Genomic DNA, 15,568 nt, shown 5'->3' on the forward strand with positions numbered 1-15,568 from the left:
AGAATTCAGTGCATTTTTCAACAAGTCTTTTCAACAGTGATACACAATATACTTCCTTTTGGAATCAGCGCTGTTAAATAGAAATGTACTAAATAGCCATTTTCCAAAGCAACACCACAGCTGAGAATGGGCCGCGTGGGTAATACTGCTGCGGCAGGGAGCATACGTGTTAGGACCGGACGAGGATCTTGCCGAGGATCGCATCGTAGTAGGGACTGAAGACCATCTTGTTATAGTTGACCAGGCGCACGAATTTAACAGCGACTTCCTCCAGCTCTTTCTGAACCGGACCCAATCCCCCAGGGGCTGTGGGCAATGGCTGCTGGTGACTTGAGGCAAGGTAGGTTTCTAAGAAGCTCAGGATTCGGGAATCTGTGATAGAAAAGAAGGCAACTGTTTGTTTCTTGGTCAGGGTGACTTTACAAACATCTATTTATGCTTCAGTTTTTAGCCTGAAACATCACCTTTTTGGGAAAGTCTTCCCTGACCATCCTGAGGCACCTCCCACTTCTGAACATTCGTCCCATTTGTAACGTCCCCCACGCCAAGCTGGTCTGCTCCGGGGGTGGGACCATGCTTGTCTTGTTCATCACTGCCCCCAGAACCCAGCACGCTGCCTGCCATGAGACCCAGACGCCAGGGAAAGCCCAAAACACACTCGGAAAGCAAGGATACAGGTATGAATGCTTAAGGGGAGACTAGGGTGCCGCCAGGTCCTGCTCTCAGAAGAGCAAGGCACACTGAGACCAACGTTAGCCACTGTTAAAGATCATATAAAAAGTGGGAGGAAAAATAAAGCAGGAAATGCAAGTTGAAAAAAGAAGAGCAAAAAGAAGATTCCAGCACTGCTGGCCTGTGATCTAGATTTTCCCATAAGCCCACAAGAACGAAGCCTGAGCCTCCTTCTCTGAAGCCTACAACGAAGGCCATGGAGTTGTAGGCAACTTGTCTTACTCAGAGGAATCATTTAGTTTGGTGCTTTTGTAGCCCACCCGCCCCTGCTAGGATATTTTTGCACTTTCCTGTGTATCCTCAGCTGCCAAAAAAGTGCGTGTGCAAGCTGCACCTTGCAAGTATTATTACAAAAGCAATAGGGGCACTTATATTGAATAAGGTTTCAAACTTCACACCCTCCTCATGCCCTAGGGAACCTTCTCAGGTGCAACTGACTTACACCCTTTGGAGCCCAGTAACACACCGAAACTGGCTGTGACTAAACAACCACGACAGCAGGACCAAGGGAGCAGCTTAGTCGCCAGCAGTCTCCTCACAGCACTTCCCCACGTCCCCACCCTGGGTGACAATGATCTTGACTGTCCCAGGGCCCTGCAACATCAGGAGGCTCCTCCTGAGGGACCTGCAGATGAAACGGTGACTAATGCAGGCCTGGGATGAAATAATTTAATATTTTAAAAACCACTGATCCATGTAACTCTTTTTTCATAAAATACGACTTCGGAATTTAAAAAGTCATAGCATTAGCAGCACACCCATGTCACTGGTTCAGCCTCTACTCCAGCCTAGAATCTGACAACCATGGACCATTCTGCTTTTGCCTGAAGCCTGCTAAGTTTTCACTATTTATGAGATGAACATCTATCTGAGTTCATAAAGAAGTTGAGGAAGGACTTCACAATTAAACGACAATAATTTTTAGAATTAAATATCAGATATATTAGATGTAAAAATTAAATATTAGATGTATTAGAATTAAATAGTAGATGTAGTGAACAGAATCAACCTGTGATGACGGAAAGTAACAGCTCATGCAGCAGAGTTATATATATATATATGCCCCCTGCATTGGAAGTGCAGAGTCTTAACCACCGGACCACCAGGGAAGTCCAGAGCAATATTTGTAATAATTGCAACTCATTGCTGAGTCCTCCCCATGTGCTTCCAGGTTCTGCAGGAAGCACCTTACATATCTTCTCACCTGCAGTCCTCTCAGCAACCCTGCAGGTGTTGGTATTACCCCCACTTTAGAGATGAAGGAACTCAAGCATCACGTCACTTGCTCAAGCTACACAGTAAGCGCTTGTAGAGAAAACCCATCCTAGTCTTACACTATAGCTGTGCTTCTCCCTTACCCTCGCACCACTACCACATTCAAAATGCTTCTGACTCCAGATCTGGGGGAGAAGGGTTCCCACGCCAACCATTCTCTGTGGCCCCAGCTGAGTGCCCTGCAATTTTACTCAGTTCCAATACTACCTGGAGATAGCCTCAGATCCCACAGGTGAAGGGCCCAGGTCCACAAGACTGACCCCACTTCAGATCACAAGGAGCAGGTCCCCAGGTCACCCACAGCTTCTGACTTGACTACAAATTGGAGGTTGCCATGATGTCCTCTCCCTTGGATTTTGATGATTTGCTAGAATAGCTCACAGAACTCAGGGGAACACTTACTTAGGTTTACCAGTTTATCATATAATACAGGATCTGATAAAGGATACAAAGGAACAGTCGGAAGAAGACATACATAGGGCGAAGTCAGGGAGAGTTCTTGTGCAGCTGGGGTACAACATCCGCCCACCTCACAGACGTGCTCAGTAACCCAGAAGCTCTCCAAACCCTGCACGCTGGGGATTTTTGTAAAGGTTTCATCACGTAGGCATTTCTAGCCCCTCTCCTCTCTCTGGAGAACGGAGGGTAGGGCTGAAAATTCCCAGCTTCTGATAATGGCTTGGTCTTTCGGGTGACCAGCCCTCACCCAAGAGCCCATCAAGAGTCACCTCTTCAGAAGGAAAGACACTCCCAGCACCCAGGAAATTCCAAAGGATGTAGGCGCTCTGGGTCAGGAACCAGGGTCAAAGACCAAACACTAGAAACAAAAGATGTTCCTAGTGCTCTTATCACTGAGGAAACTACCAGAGTTTCAGGAGCTCTGTGCTAGGAACCGGGGGCAGAGACCAGTATATCATTTGCCACTGCCCCACAGTGCTGGATGGAGCAGGGTTCTGAACCAAGGCCTGCGATTCCAAAGCCAGAGCCCTCAGGACAGTGATGGCTGCCTGGTCCCTTGTCCAAACTTTTGGGTCGCCCTAATTGCACTGTGGTGAATGACCACTCTCTCCTCACTCGCGGGCACGCGTAACCCATCAGACCCGGCTAGACGTCCGCAGAGGGGCCTGTCTGCCAGCCCATTGCAGGCATACCCCTAGCCCCACCTTCCCCCAAACGTACCCACGATCCTGCGGATGGGGTTGTCGGGACTGGCCACAGCCTGGATCTGGCCCTTGAGCACGGCCTCCTGGTCCGTGGTGAGGGGGCTGAACCCGCACAGGGAAAGGCAGCTGCTCACCTCCAGGCAGACTTTCTCTCCAACGGCAGTCAGGGCATCCTCCAGACGGAAGGAGCTTGAGCAGAGAAGGGAAGGAGAAGCCAGGGAAGAAGGGGCCCATCGACAAGTGCATGTTCACTCCCCACCCCCCAGCCCCGCCCGGGGAGAGTTACAGCGACCGACTCACACACTGACGGGTTCAAAGGGAAAACTGTGACTCTTCCCTGCCCTGAACCTCTCAGACTGTGCCCGCCCAACTCAGGGGACTCTGTCTCTCTCCCCATCTCTCTCTCTTTACTAGAAAGAACATCGGGAAGGGGAGGGCTCAGGTTATGCCTGGTCTAACCATCTAAAATCCAACTTCTTGCCAGCATCTGTGTGGTGAAATAAGCCTGGAACTGACTTAGGACTGACTACCTCCGGAGCAACACACCAGAAACCAGCAACGTGGCAGTCACGGGACGGAGTGGGAGAGGAACTTCTCATTGGATACCACTTTGTGCCTTTAGGCTTTTGAAACACAGTGTATTAACTACTTCCAAAGAATAAGTAAAATTGACATCTAAAAGTTAAAATCCACACCTCAATTTCCTGGGGCTCCCGGGCTCCCCTGGAGTCTCTGTGGGGAGCCCTCGTGCTGGTAGGTGTTCTCGTCTCAGAACACCCAGCAGCCTTTGTCCTGGATCTAGAACCTTCGTACAGGAGAATGAGTGGGAGCACACGTGAGAGCCCCAGGACTCACTGCTGGGGCCAGGGTGGACACGGCAGGGCTGGCCTCCCAAGAAAGCACCGGACAGTCCCTTCTCCTCAGTAGCTTTGACAGAGCAGTTTTACTGGAGGGGGACCTAGGTGACAGCCCGGGCTACACCTGTGCAAAGGCCTCAGATCAGGCCTCGCCTCAACAAACACCCTATAGGCCTGAGTCAAGACTGTTGAGCCCCAGGTCACAACGTGTGGACAAGCCCCTCCATCGCACTGAACACACGCAGGCCGTGTGCAAACTCAGCAGCCAATTCCTCCACTTTGTAAGGAGGAGAAGGTTTGGGGACATTCCACTCAAATAATCCTCTGAGTTGGACCTTATCAGATACAGGTTTACTTAGAACCATTCCAAAATATTCTATATGCTGGAAACCACATACATCACCTAATCCGATTTCCCTGCAGGAGCAGTTGCCCTCACACAAGTGTGGACTGGTGCTGGTTGATAAATAATCCATTTACACCCAGCACAAAATGTCTATGAGGAGTGTGCAAAGGGCAGAAAACTTTAATCACATTCACACACTCTGGAGGAATGCGCTTGTTTCTTATTTGACCTTTCCCTAGGGCTGTGTTGACCAAACTGTTAGTTGGTTGTGAAAACAATTCATTGGGTAGCAACCATTATTTTTCTTTTTAATGGAATAAGAATAGAACAGAAAGATCAGGAAGTATGAAGCCCAGCTGGGTAAGCTTCACTTTGTGACGTTTTTATTTCAGTTACGCGTGTCCGAGTGTGCAATGTCACCACGGAAGATGAATTTCTTACTATGTGTCCTGGTCACAAACATTTGAAAGCCACTGTCCTAGAGCCTTGCTAATCAACCCTAGAGTTGACTCTAACCTTGACCGTGTGACCCTGAATACATTCTGCAGGGGTGAAGAGCACTGGAGAGCCAGGTTTCCTCAGTCCTTGGCAAGTGGCCCCGATTCTGTCTTACACCGCAGACCCCCGATCCAGTCTGCCCCCTGCCCCCCGCTGCCCCCCACCGTCCGTTGAAGGCCCTCTCCACAGCCCCCGGCCACTTACGGCAGGTGCATATCTGTGAGCAGAATCTTCACAATCATCTTGAGTTTCTCAGCGACGTCAGCCCGGCTGGAGATTCCCGGGGCTGCCATGCTGAACGTGACCAGCAGCACAGCCCCCAGGACGGCCAGCTGCTCCAGCTGGAGCTGGAACTCTTGGAAGCGAGAATGGTCCATCAAAACTGTCTGCAACGAAAAAACCGGAACACAGAAACCATCCTGAGCTGCAGGCGTGCGCCGTGACCAGCAGAGGGCGGTAGGGCCACAGCCCCCACACAGGCCTCTGAAGGTCCCCTGCGGATCTTCTAGTCCTTCAGAGCCGGCCATAAGGGAGGCAGCTGTGAATTTTTCCACCTCAGAGTCCCTTCTCCCTTAGGAAGACTGCTGTACAACACGAGCCAGACTGGGTGTAAATCCAGACGTCGTCACGGAACAGCAGCATAACCGCATGCAGGTTTCTTCAACCGTCTGAGCCCTACGCAAAATGGGGATTCCTCCTTCACAGGGCTGTTTTAAAGGTGAAAAAAGGAGCGAGGGATACGTTGGGAGATTGGGATTGACATTTGCCCACTACTATATATAAAATAGATAACTAATAAGGACCTACTGTATAGCACAGGGAAACTTTGTCGATACTCTGTCATGACCTATATGGGAAAAGAATCTAAAAAAGAATGGATATATGAACATATAGAACTGATTCACTTTGCTGTACAGCAGAAAGTAGCACAACATTGTAAATTAACTCGACCCCAATAAAAATAAGAAATAAAGAAGAGAAAAGACCACGTACGTAAAGTGGCTGGCAGGGCCGGCACTCAGTAAATAGGAGTTATATCATTAGACGGGAGAGGGAGACAGGGTACAGAGTGAGGGGGCCCTGGCTTAAAAACTGAAACTCCCAAGTCCTGTGGACACCACCCCCTCCCCACTCCCATTCCCAGTCCTGGGCAAACCAGGCAGCCGGCCGCCCTCTCCAGGGCACCGGAGGGGAGGAGGGGAGAAATCCACTTATTCACTTCAGTATCCCCCTCCGTACCCAGTACAAAGGAAGCGCTCGAGAACTGGTGAGTGAATAAAGACAGAGAAAAATAAACGATAAGTAGAAAAAGTAGGAATGTCAGAGAACAACCCAAAGCCACCTGGCAAGCAGTCAGTGAGTGAATTTCCGTGATGGCGTCCCCGTGCGATAGACAGGCCTGGGTCCTGCCAGAGCAAAGTCCCCTGTGTAGGGGGAGGGAGAGGGAAGTGGAAAGGCTGAGAAGATAGCACTTCTGATATGAGTTTTTACAGATTCATCAAATAAACTTTAAGGACCGGTCTTGCTTTGAGAAACAGACACGCCAAATCAAGACATTAACAATGTGGAGTCTTAGCCCAGAACGCTCCCTCAGAAGTAAAAACCATCTTTGAAGGCTAAGACTCCTCTACTGTTAAGCAGAGAGGCGTCATCAGTCTCTTTTTTAGACTTCACTTTGCCATACAGCAGCGTCCTTGCTTTGCGGCCTCCTAGTAGCATGCAATACTTAGGTTTAGGACGCCAAGGATTTCCAAGGATCAATTCTGAGAGCAGACATCTGTCCCCAGTGAAAACACCATTTTCCTCACAGCTATTTTTTAAGAGAAATGTCTCTAGGAGAGAGGAGAGAGCACATCACTCTTCAGGAAAGAACCTCCCCACCCTCATTTCAACACCCTCTTTAGAGCCTGCTCTGGCACAAAACAGGGAACTCAGAGGCAAGAGCAGAAACCTCAGGCTCACAGCATCTTATAAGGAAGAATAAGGAACTGAGAAAGAAATGTAGAGAAGTAGCAGGATCTGCGGCTAGAGATAAGAAACCTGAGCGCCCTCAAGCAAGAGGGGGAGTCTAGACGCCAAGCCAGCTCTCTGCCCGGGGAATCCCGTTAGTCATCTCCTTAAAGGAATCCTGCCGTCAGAAGCACTTATGATGAGAAACAAAGGAAAACATATTGCTCTGCGTGGAAGGGGAAGAGGTTTCTTTCGCAGCCTCACTGTTAGGGTTTTCATCAAGGTGAGTAAAAACAGGACAGAGGCTCAGAGCACAAGTGAGAAGCCCCATGCGCGGCTGAGGGGACTGTAAAGTGTGGCAGACGCTTTGGAAAAGAGACTGGCAGTTCCTCAGGATGTTGAACTTAAGAATCACCACGTGACCCAGCAATTCTAATCCTAGGCACATATCCAAGAGAACTGGGAACACACATCTGTACAAAAACTTGTACACAAATATTCAGAGCAGCACAACTCACAACAGCCTAAAGTGGAAATCACTCAAGTTTCTATCAACTGATGAATGAATAAAACAAAAGGGGGTATAGCCACACAAGCGAATATTATTCGGCCTTAGAGAGAAACGCGGACACAAACAACATTGTGGATGAACCTTGAAGATATTATACGAAGTGAATTAAGCAAGACACAATACTGTGTGATTTCACTCATATGAGGTACCCAGAGTAGTCAGATTCAGAAACACAGAGAAGCTGGGGGGAGGGAGGAAAATGAGGAGTCCGTGTTTAAAGCACAGAGTTTCAGGCTGTTCTGTAAATGGGTAGCGGTGACGGCTGCACAGTCACGTGAATGTACTTAATGCCACTGAACTGTACACTTAAAAATGGTAAATTTTATGTTATGTACATTTTACCACAATAAAAAAAAAAAAACTAGAAAGAAAAAGGAATGAAGCACTGATACATGTTACAACATGGATGAACTTTATGCCAAGAAGCCAGACACACATCGCCAACACTGCCTGATTCCGTTTAAATGAAAAGTCCAGAAATGGCCAAATCCATAGAGTGAAAAAGTAGATTAATGGTTGCTGGAGGGGTGGGGGGGAGGGGTAGTGATTGCTAATGGATACAGGGTTTCTTTTGGGTGATAAAAATGTTCTGAAATTAAACAGTGGTAATGGGAACATAACTGTGAATGTACTAAAAACCAATGAATTATACAACCTCTAAGGGAAAATGTTCTGGCATGTGAATTGTGACTATTATTTTTTTAAAGTTCAACAGCACAAAAAAGAAACGAGCAGTCAGACTGCTCCGGAGCACCTACTTCAGGGAAAGGTCTGTGGAGGTGGTCCCACTTTAGAAGCTTCAGGTATGCATAATTCTGGACAGCAACAGGATCTGGCTTGGGACCATCTCTGGAGCCAGAGGCCTCTTCCCCAGGTGGCAGGGCATTTTTATACTTCTGATTCATAAGGTCATCTGCAGCTTCTTCCAGCCACTGGGTGACAAAGTCCAGGGAATCTGTGAAAAGCAAGGCTTTGAACATTACTGGTATGCTCTGGTGGGATGCTTCCCAGAACTCCTTTAGGAAAGATCATCCTGGAAGTGTGGTAAAGAGTAGACAGAGTATGGACTTTGGAATCAAACAGACCTCGGTTCACATCACAGGACTAGTTGAGTGATCTTAGGTATGTCATAATCTGCCTATCAAGATTCTTAATATAAAGAAACATCCACCACCACCTCCCAGGCTGCTGTGAGGACTAACCGTGACCGTGGCATAAAGTATGTAACCAGGCCTTGACACCTCAGATGGTCAACAGACCTTCGCTCTCTTCTCTCCCACCCTGTCCACTCATGCATGACACATGGCTGGGAGCTCTGATAACTCCAGCTCAGTGAGATGCGAAAATTCTTGCCCAGAGACAGATGGGATGAGACTCTGGCTAGAGCTTCCCACTCTAAAGTATCCTCCACACTGAAGTTGTGTGTGGGGGGGGGGGGGGGGCTTGTCCTTGTCTAGATCTTAGTCTCGTATCAATCTGGTTTACTGACAGCCTTGCAGGGGGTAAGTTCTGTCATGTGTGTGAGGAGTACTGTGCAGCCTTTGGAGCACTGCTGGGGGGACCTCAGGTGTCTTTCATCCGCCAGCATGCTTTCCTACTCTTCTACGCTGAGTAATGCACCAGCGACTCTGAGGGACGCAAGAGAAAGAAGATGAGGTTTCTGTCCACACTGTCTGAGCAAAACACCCCTCTGACAGGACCTGGAACAGGCTGCAGCCCCGCCAGCGGAGGCCACCTTAAAACAAAGTGGGCAGCCGAGAGCGCGGTGGCGCCACTCCTCACTGCTGCGACAGGACACGCCTCTGGTGCTGCCCGCACGCGGGTCACGCCTGAGCTCCTGATTCCGAGCTTCACTCTCCCTCGAGCCCCAGCGGACCGCGTTCTGTAGGCCACCAGCTCTGGAAAACCTCGGCTGTCGTGCTGTGAGTGATGAGCACTTGGGCCTCATACAAAGGCTCTTCAGCCTGCAAACGGCAACCCTGATGCTTCCCGAGGGGCAGTACAATACCGGGTGAGAAAGACACCTGCGTGGTCATCAGTTCTGTTCAAAAGTCTCTCAAAATCTGGGGACTTCCCTGGCGGGTCCAGTGGTTAGTTAAGACTCTGCCCTCCCACAGAGCACGTGGGAGCATATGCAGGGGGCACAGGTTCAATCCCTGGTCAGGGAACTAAGATCCCACATGCTGCCTGGCATGGCAAAAAAGAAAAAACAAAAAAAAAAACCCTCTCTCAAAATCTATTTCCAGGTCTGTAAAATTGGTTTAAAAAAATGGTGCCTACCTCAGAGGCCTACTGTGAGGTTATCTACAGCCATGCAGGCACGCCCTTGGCACAAGCCTGGTAACAGTAAAAACTAACCAATCCTCTTCTAGTACTGCTCCTTCAACCCGCCCCTTCTTGACTCCTCCTGTCCCTCAGGGCCAGTTCTGAATTCTCTGTCTGGGACTGGATGAATAATTCAGGGGCAATGAGTGAACGATTCTGGTCAGGCAACACTACCTATCCAGAGACTGCCATTTTCATCTTGCGACCATCAAACTTAGAGGCTAAACAGAACTCGTAATAAATTGGAACTGAAGACTGCAATTCATTTAGAACATCAGTTGCCTTTGCAGAGACCAAAAACAGCAGCCTAGAAACGCAATGCAGTTTGGATTCCAAGTTATCTGTTTCCTGCAGTCATCTGAGAGGTTTATAAAAATAAGACTTTTTCTGGGTATGAAACCAGAAGATTTATGCACATAGAACAGAGGCAAAGTGAAATTTCTTGATGTACCTCAGAGAGAGGAGAAAAGTAAGCTAAACAGTCCTAAGAAGTTTGTCATGCTTTTAAAGTCAAGGCCAAGTATACAATTCACCTCAAACTGCTGTTTTCATTAAAAGCCCATTTAATTTAGGACTTCTTTGTTCTTTTAAATTTCTATTCTCCTCTCCTACTTATAGTTCTCTTGCTTGTCAACTAAGTTTTCAAGGCCTAACAGCTTGTGCTTTTCTGTCTTCAAATTAGACTACTCTCATACTGAATTATCATTTTGCTTTGAAAATACCACTATGCAATAAGCTAAAGCCACTAAAATGAAAAAACACAGGCAACGAACAAACAGCACAAAACATTAAACATACTTGGCTGCTTCTCCAAAAACTCTTGAAACTGCTTCCTTTCATATTCAACTGATTGCTGCATGAGATGTGGCCTAATGCTACTGACGGCAAAGTTCGCCATGTCCACTTTCATCAGGTCCAACACAGAAAAAATTGCCCTGAAAGAGATAAAAGGATTTAGCACTGGGCACTTATAAAGTAAACACTGTTGTAAAAAAAATGAAGTGAGCTGATTTGAGATAGTTTTTTCATCTCAGAAAGGGTGGCAAGAAAAGTTGGAGAAGCTATGAGAAAGCAGATTAAGAAAAACAAATTCAGAAGAAAAGCCTGCAAATTTTTAAGCTGCTCTCTGTCCCCACTCTCGCCTCTAGGCAAACATCCTCCCCCCACTGTCTGTCTGGCCCAGAGCTCATTCGTTGGCTCCTGGTCAGCCCTCATGGCAGCCGCAGACGAAGGACGGCCCCAGACCGGAGTTAAGAGCTGAGAGCTCACCACCTGGTCTCCACACTCACATGGGTTAATTTCCTTACCTAGGAAAGAAAGAAAGTTAACGCTCTCCTTTCTCCTTTCCCCTTACCCTAGTCTCTCTGAGTTTCGGGGCAGGTTTTGTGTTCTAGCTCTCATGGCGTAATTGCTAGTTTGTACTCTGAATGCACCTGATAGGCCGACCTGATGTGATGCCAAGGATGCCTTCCATACCATGCCTGTCGCATACCAGCAGCACTCTTACTGGAGCTCGGGAGCTGCTAAGTGACCTACCTGCAGAAGGTGGATAAGAACCCAAAGTGTAGGTTTGGGTGTGGGCCTACACAGAGGCAGGAACAGGTCAAATGTCCTCCCTGTCTCCTGATGCCCTTTGGGACTGACTGAACATCACATGACGGAATACACTCACCCACACATAAGGCGGGAAGGATACACAGCCTGAGGAACAACTCAGGGCCCCTCCCCCTGCCCCTCTGCCCCTCTCCCAAATACAGGGGGCAGCCCACTTTCTGCAGGGCATTCTGCTTCTCCTTTAAGCATTCCCAACAGTCCCCTAAATCTACCTGCAGGAAACCAGAGACGACTGGAAACTGTCAACTGGCGGGTCACTGACTGGAAGTAACCCACAAACGTGTTTTGTCCTCACACAGTGTTTTTAAAAGCTGGGATGTCTAGCTTCTCTTGAAAAATCAAAAGATCTGGCAACTTGGGCCCACATTCCATCACAGCTGCAATGGGCTGGCACTAAGCGGCCACTGCGGCCTCCTTCGGATAGGGTGTGTACTCCCAGTTTCCCAGTTTCCCCAGTCCCTTCCCCTTCCAGTAGGGATCTGAGTTAGGTTGAGTTTGCTACAAGTGATTTCCCCAGAGAACGCTCTTCCAAGGAATTCCTCACTTAACTTAGCTAGGTTATGAGCTCTTACTGACTATATTATTTCTAACGTCTAGCACCATGCCTAGCACATAAGAGGCACTGGGTAAGAGCTTGTTGAATGAATGAACAAATCAATAACTATCTTTAGGCAGTCTTTTCAACATGCTCTCTCTAAACCCTGAGGTAACCTTACAATGCAGGGCATTTTTCTACATTATGAATATTGGTAGCATAATGATATAAGAAAGTTAGAAATGAAACTTTTTTTGCTTATAAAACTTTTGGAAAGCAGCTTGGTAACGTGCAATGAGTCTTGAAACTGTGCACATCCTCTGACACAGTAATCCCATTTTAAAAACCTATCTTTAGGAAACAACCTAAAATACAGAAAAAAGTTTTGTGCAGAGATGTTCACTACAGGGTTAAATACTAAATAACTATACATGATCTAATTGTCCATCTTAACAGAGAAACAGTTAATCATATCTATGCAAATAAATATGTTGCAACCACTGGAAATGCTTACAGGGAGTTTAAGAAAGTAACATAAGTTGGGGCCATGCAAAAGATACTTGTGGCGTTGGAACTGTTCAGTATCTAGAATGCAGTGGTGGATATTCAAACTTAGGTAATACAATTGTATAAAAATTGCTATATATAAACATATATATGTGTATATGGTAAATCTAAATGAGATTAGTGGACTGTGTCAGTGTCAACACCCTGGTTGTGACAGTTTTGCAAAATGTCACCACTGGGAGAAGCTGGATAAAGTGTACTACATAATTTTTTACCACTCCATGTGAATATACAACTACCTCAGTGACACCTTCAATAAAAAAAAATAGGTGAAATAATTAGGGTGTAATATTAACAAAAAAGTCAGGGTTGCAGCCCACCGGGAGGTCTTCTTTGTCTCTGCTGAGCAGTCAGAATCACAAGATGACCATAAGCCACAGGTTGGGCACCATCTATTCACACAGGTTGCCAGCAGGCCGGCACCAAGCACTCCTCTTCAAGAAGAGTTACAATATCAGCCATGAGCAGACAGCTGAGAAATGTGGGAGCCCCCGATTTAGAAGCTCATAAAAATGCCATGGCATGCCTTCTGGGGTATCCATGGGGGCATGCCCAGTTATAAAAGTTTCCCCACTCAAGGAAGTATCAACTATGATGTCCCATTGAGCATTTATAGTTCGTTATCATTTCTTTCTGTCTGGATGCAATGTACCAGTTAGAGGTCATTTTCCCCATAAGCAATATTGCCTAGTAGTATTTTGATACATAACACCTTTTATCTGTTTACAGGATAGTAAAGCAGTTAACCAAAAGTCAAATCCTCAGGCAGCATCATGTCAATCCTTTGCCCATATTAGCATAAAAATTATATAAATTTGATCACAATTATATATATGTAAAAATAAACATTCAAAAGACTAAAGGAAGTTAATATGAACTAAATGTTACTTAACAGGACTATATTAATGTTAAATTTCTTGAATGTCCTGGTTGTAGTTTGATTATGTGGGAGAATACCCACATTCTTAGGAAGCAGTTGCTGAACTAGTTAGGGTGAAATGTCATAATGTCTGACATCAACCATCAGAAGCTTCAGGGGAAAAAATAAATATACACGCACATACTCAATGTGTACATACTCAATGTGTATATAAAAAGAGAAAACAAACTAAATGTTAAAAACCGGTGGATCTATATAAGGGTTATATGAGTGTTGATTGTATTGTTTTTGCCACTTTTCTATAGGTTTGTAATTTTTCAAAATAAAATGCCGAGGCAAAAAATCTTTAAAAAACTTATATATCAATATGACAATAGTGATTGTGCCTTTGTGTGGTAAAATTACGGGTGAATTTCTTCCTTCTGTCTACTTTTCTATAGTTTACAAAATGTTTGCTTTTTTTTTTTAATATTTCACGTCTTTTTGTTTTATAGGATTTATATTGATTTTAGTAAAAAACAGATTTGAATTTTAACATTTTTCAAACACAGGCTAATTATCAGTCTTTGCCGTGACCTGCCTTCAACCAGTTAAAGAGTATACAGACTATAACCTCACCCAGCACCTCAAGTTCACTGTCTTTTTCCCCTTCCTTCCTTTTGGGCTTCCCTTTCTCTTCCCTTTCTTCATCCCCTCCCTCCCTCCTTTTCTTATTATAATCATTATTTTTAAAAAATACAGAACACTTCACGAATTTCCAAGTCATCCTTACACAGGGGCCACGCTAATCTCTGTATCATTCCAATTTTAGTGTATGTGCTGCCGAGGTAAGCACAACAAAATGTCTGCCCTTTAATTTTTTTTTTTTAAATGCACGAATACCTACACTTGAGGAAGTCTAGCTCTGAAAACAGGATCTGTATTTTAGGTGCCCTGAAGGTGATGAACACAATGCCCATACCTGAAAAGCGGCACTATTTCCTTAATGTCCTTTAGTTTCTTCACTTCCTCATCTCGAACAGGTGCGCACAGTGTCCCCATCATGCCAATAATGAACTCTGCCAGTTTGGAAATGTCCAGGGCCCCATTCTCTGCCTCCTGCTTTATCAGATCCAGATCCAAGACTTCCGTTATCTGGTTCCTCAGTCTAGTGTGACCAGGCAGCAAGAAAGATAAGAGAGTCTACAAGAAAGCACAGCCAAGTTTAATCAAAGCTTCCTAGTCAGATGCCATTTTTTACTATATGTAAAGGAATGTAAACTATCCTGATAAGGGCTTGCCAACTGTTACTGTAATGCAGCACATATTTTAACCTCATATTCAACAGAGCTACAGAAAAACATGTTTACAAATCGTTTAGACTAGCTATTTGAGATTCCATTTAAGCTCTACGGAGCTGTCAGTTGGATCCAGGAAGAAAAAAACTGTTAAAAATGAAAAAAAAAAAACCAACCCACATTGATTAGTGTGAGCCGGTGGGCCAAGGACAGATGGCAAATTCCACAGACACATCCCTTCTTTGAAAAACTGTTGCTAAAAGTATTACAAAAACAGTTCTGCCTTCCACTTAATGCCTTCTCTATCCCAAAGACTGAATCACTTTTTTTGGTCATTATATATTGAAGGTGTTCATATCTATTAAAATTTTTATAAATCATATTTTACAAGATAACTTTTCTTTAAATAATCCTGTTTTTAAAAATATGAACCTTTTCTCATTTATAAGAGTAATGCCCTCAGGTTATGATAGCTTCTTTGAAATTTTTTAAAGGACAGTAAGCCAAAAATGCTCTAAATCCACATTTTAGCAAGCAATTTAAAATCCTGATCCTTCAATTTCTTTAAAGCCCTCTGGCACAGTAACACAGAAAGGCTGAATAAATACTCCTAACACACCAGGAAAGCACCACCACTTGCTCTTTGCCTCACCTCTTTGATCTCACCAACAAGCTTGATGGCCCGGTCGTAACTTGGGGGGTCTTCACCTAGCTGGACACTCAAGCAGTCCCAGAAAGCTTTATGCACGATATCCTTCACTCTCTTCTCCAAGCTGGAGGCAAATTAAAAAAAAAAAAAAGCAAAAGCAAATAAAATATTTTCATCTCAAATTACTTTCAAAAGCACAAATTCTACAGGTTTAGGGTGAGACATTTTTTTTTAATTATTTGAATGAAAGAAAGATTTCCCAGATACACCTAAACCAATCACACAACCTTATTTTTAGTTAGTGATTTATTTCAAAAAGTACCTCACTG

At 45.5% G+C, this 15,568-nt stretch overlaps 1 protein-coding gene and 1 non-coding gene across 6 annotated transcripts in view; both read right to left on the reverse strand.

Annotated features, from left to right (window-relative positions):
• TCP11L1 (t-complex 11 like 1) overlaps positions 1 to 15,568 on the reverse strand; it is a 30,727-nt gene continuing 15,159 nt past the window's right edge. For all 5 annotated transcript variants that reach the window (XM_057750639.1, XM_057750640.1, XM_057750638.1 and 2 more), the window contains exons 4-10: positions 15,243 to 15,363; positions 14,275 to 14,495; positions 10,516 to 10,652; positions 8,151 to 8,347; positions 5,076 to 5,257; positions 3,187 to 3,359; positions 1 to 372 (exon numbers count right to left, since the gene is read on the reverse strand). In XM_057750639.1, the coding sequence (XP_057606622.1) occupies positions 170 to 372; positions 3,187 to 3,359; positions 5,076 to 5,257; positions 8,151 to 8,347; positions 10,516 to 10,652; positions 14,275 to 14,495; positions 15,243 to 15,363 (1,234 nt within the window). In that variant the 3' untranslated portion in view covers positions 1 to 169. The remainder of the gene's footprint in view (positions 373 to 3,186; positions 3,360 to 5,075; positions 5,258 to 8,150; positions 8,348 to 10,515; positions 10,653 to 14,274; positions 14,496 to 15,242; positions 15,364 to 15,568) is intronic.
• LOC130829519 (U6 spliceosomal RNA) lies at positions 14,045 to 14,148 on the reverse strand. Its single transcript, XR_009047552.1, has one exon. It is a non-coding gene; the product is annotated as a U6 spliceosomal RNA (small nuclear RNA).

The sequence above is a fragment of the Hippopotamus amphibius genome, chromosome 9, assembly GCF_030028045.1.
Source record: "Hippopotamus amphibius kiboko isolate mHipAmp2 chromosome 9, mHipAmp2.hap2, whole genome shotgun sequence".
Classification (NCBI taxonomy): domain Eukaryota; kingdom Metazoa; phylum Chordata; class Mammalia; order Artiodactyla; family Hippopotamidae; genus Hippopotamus; species Hippopotamus amphibius.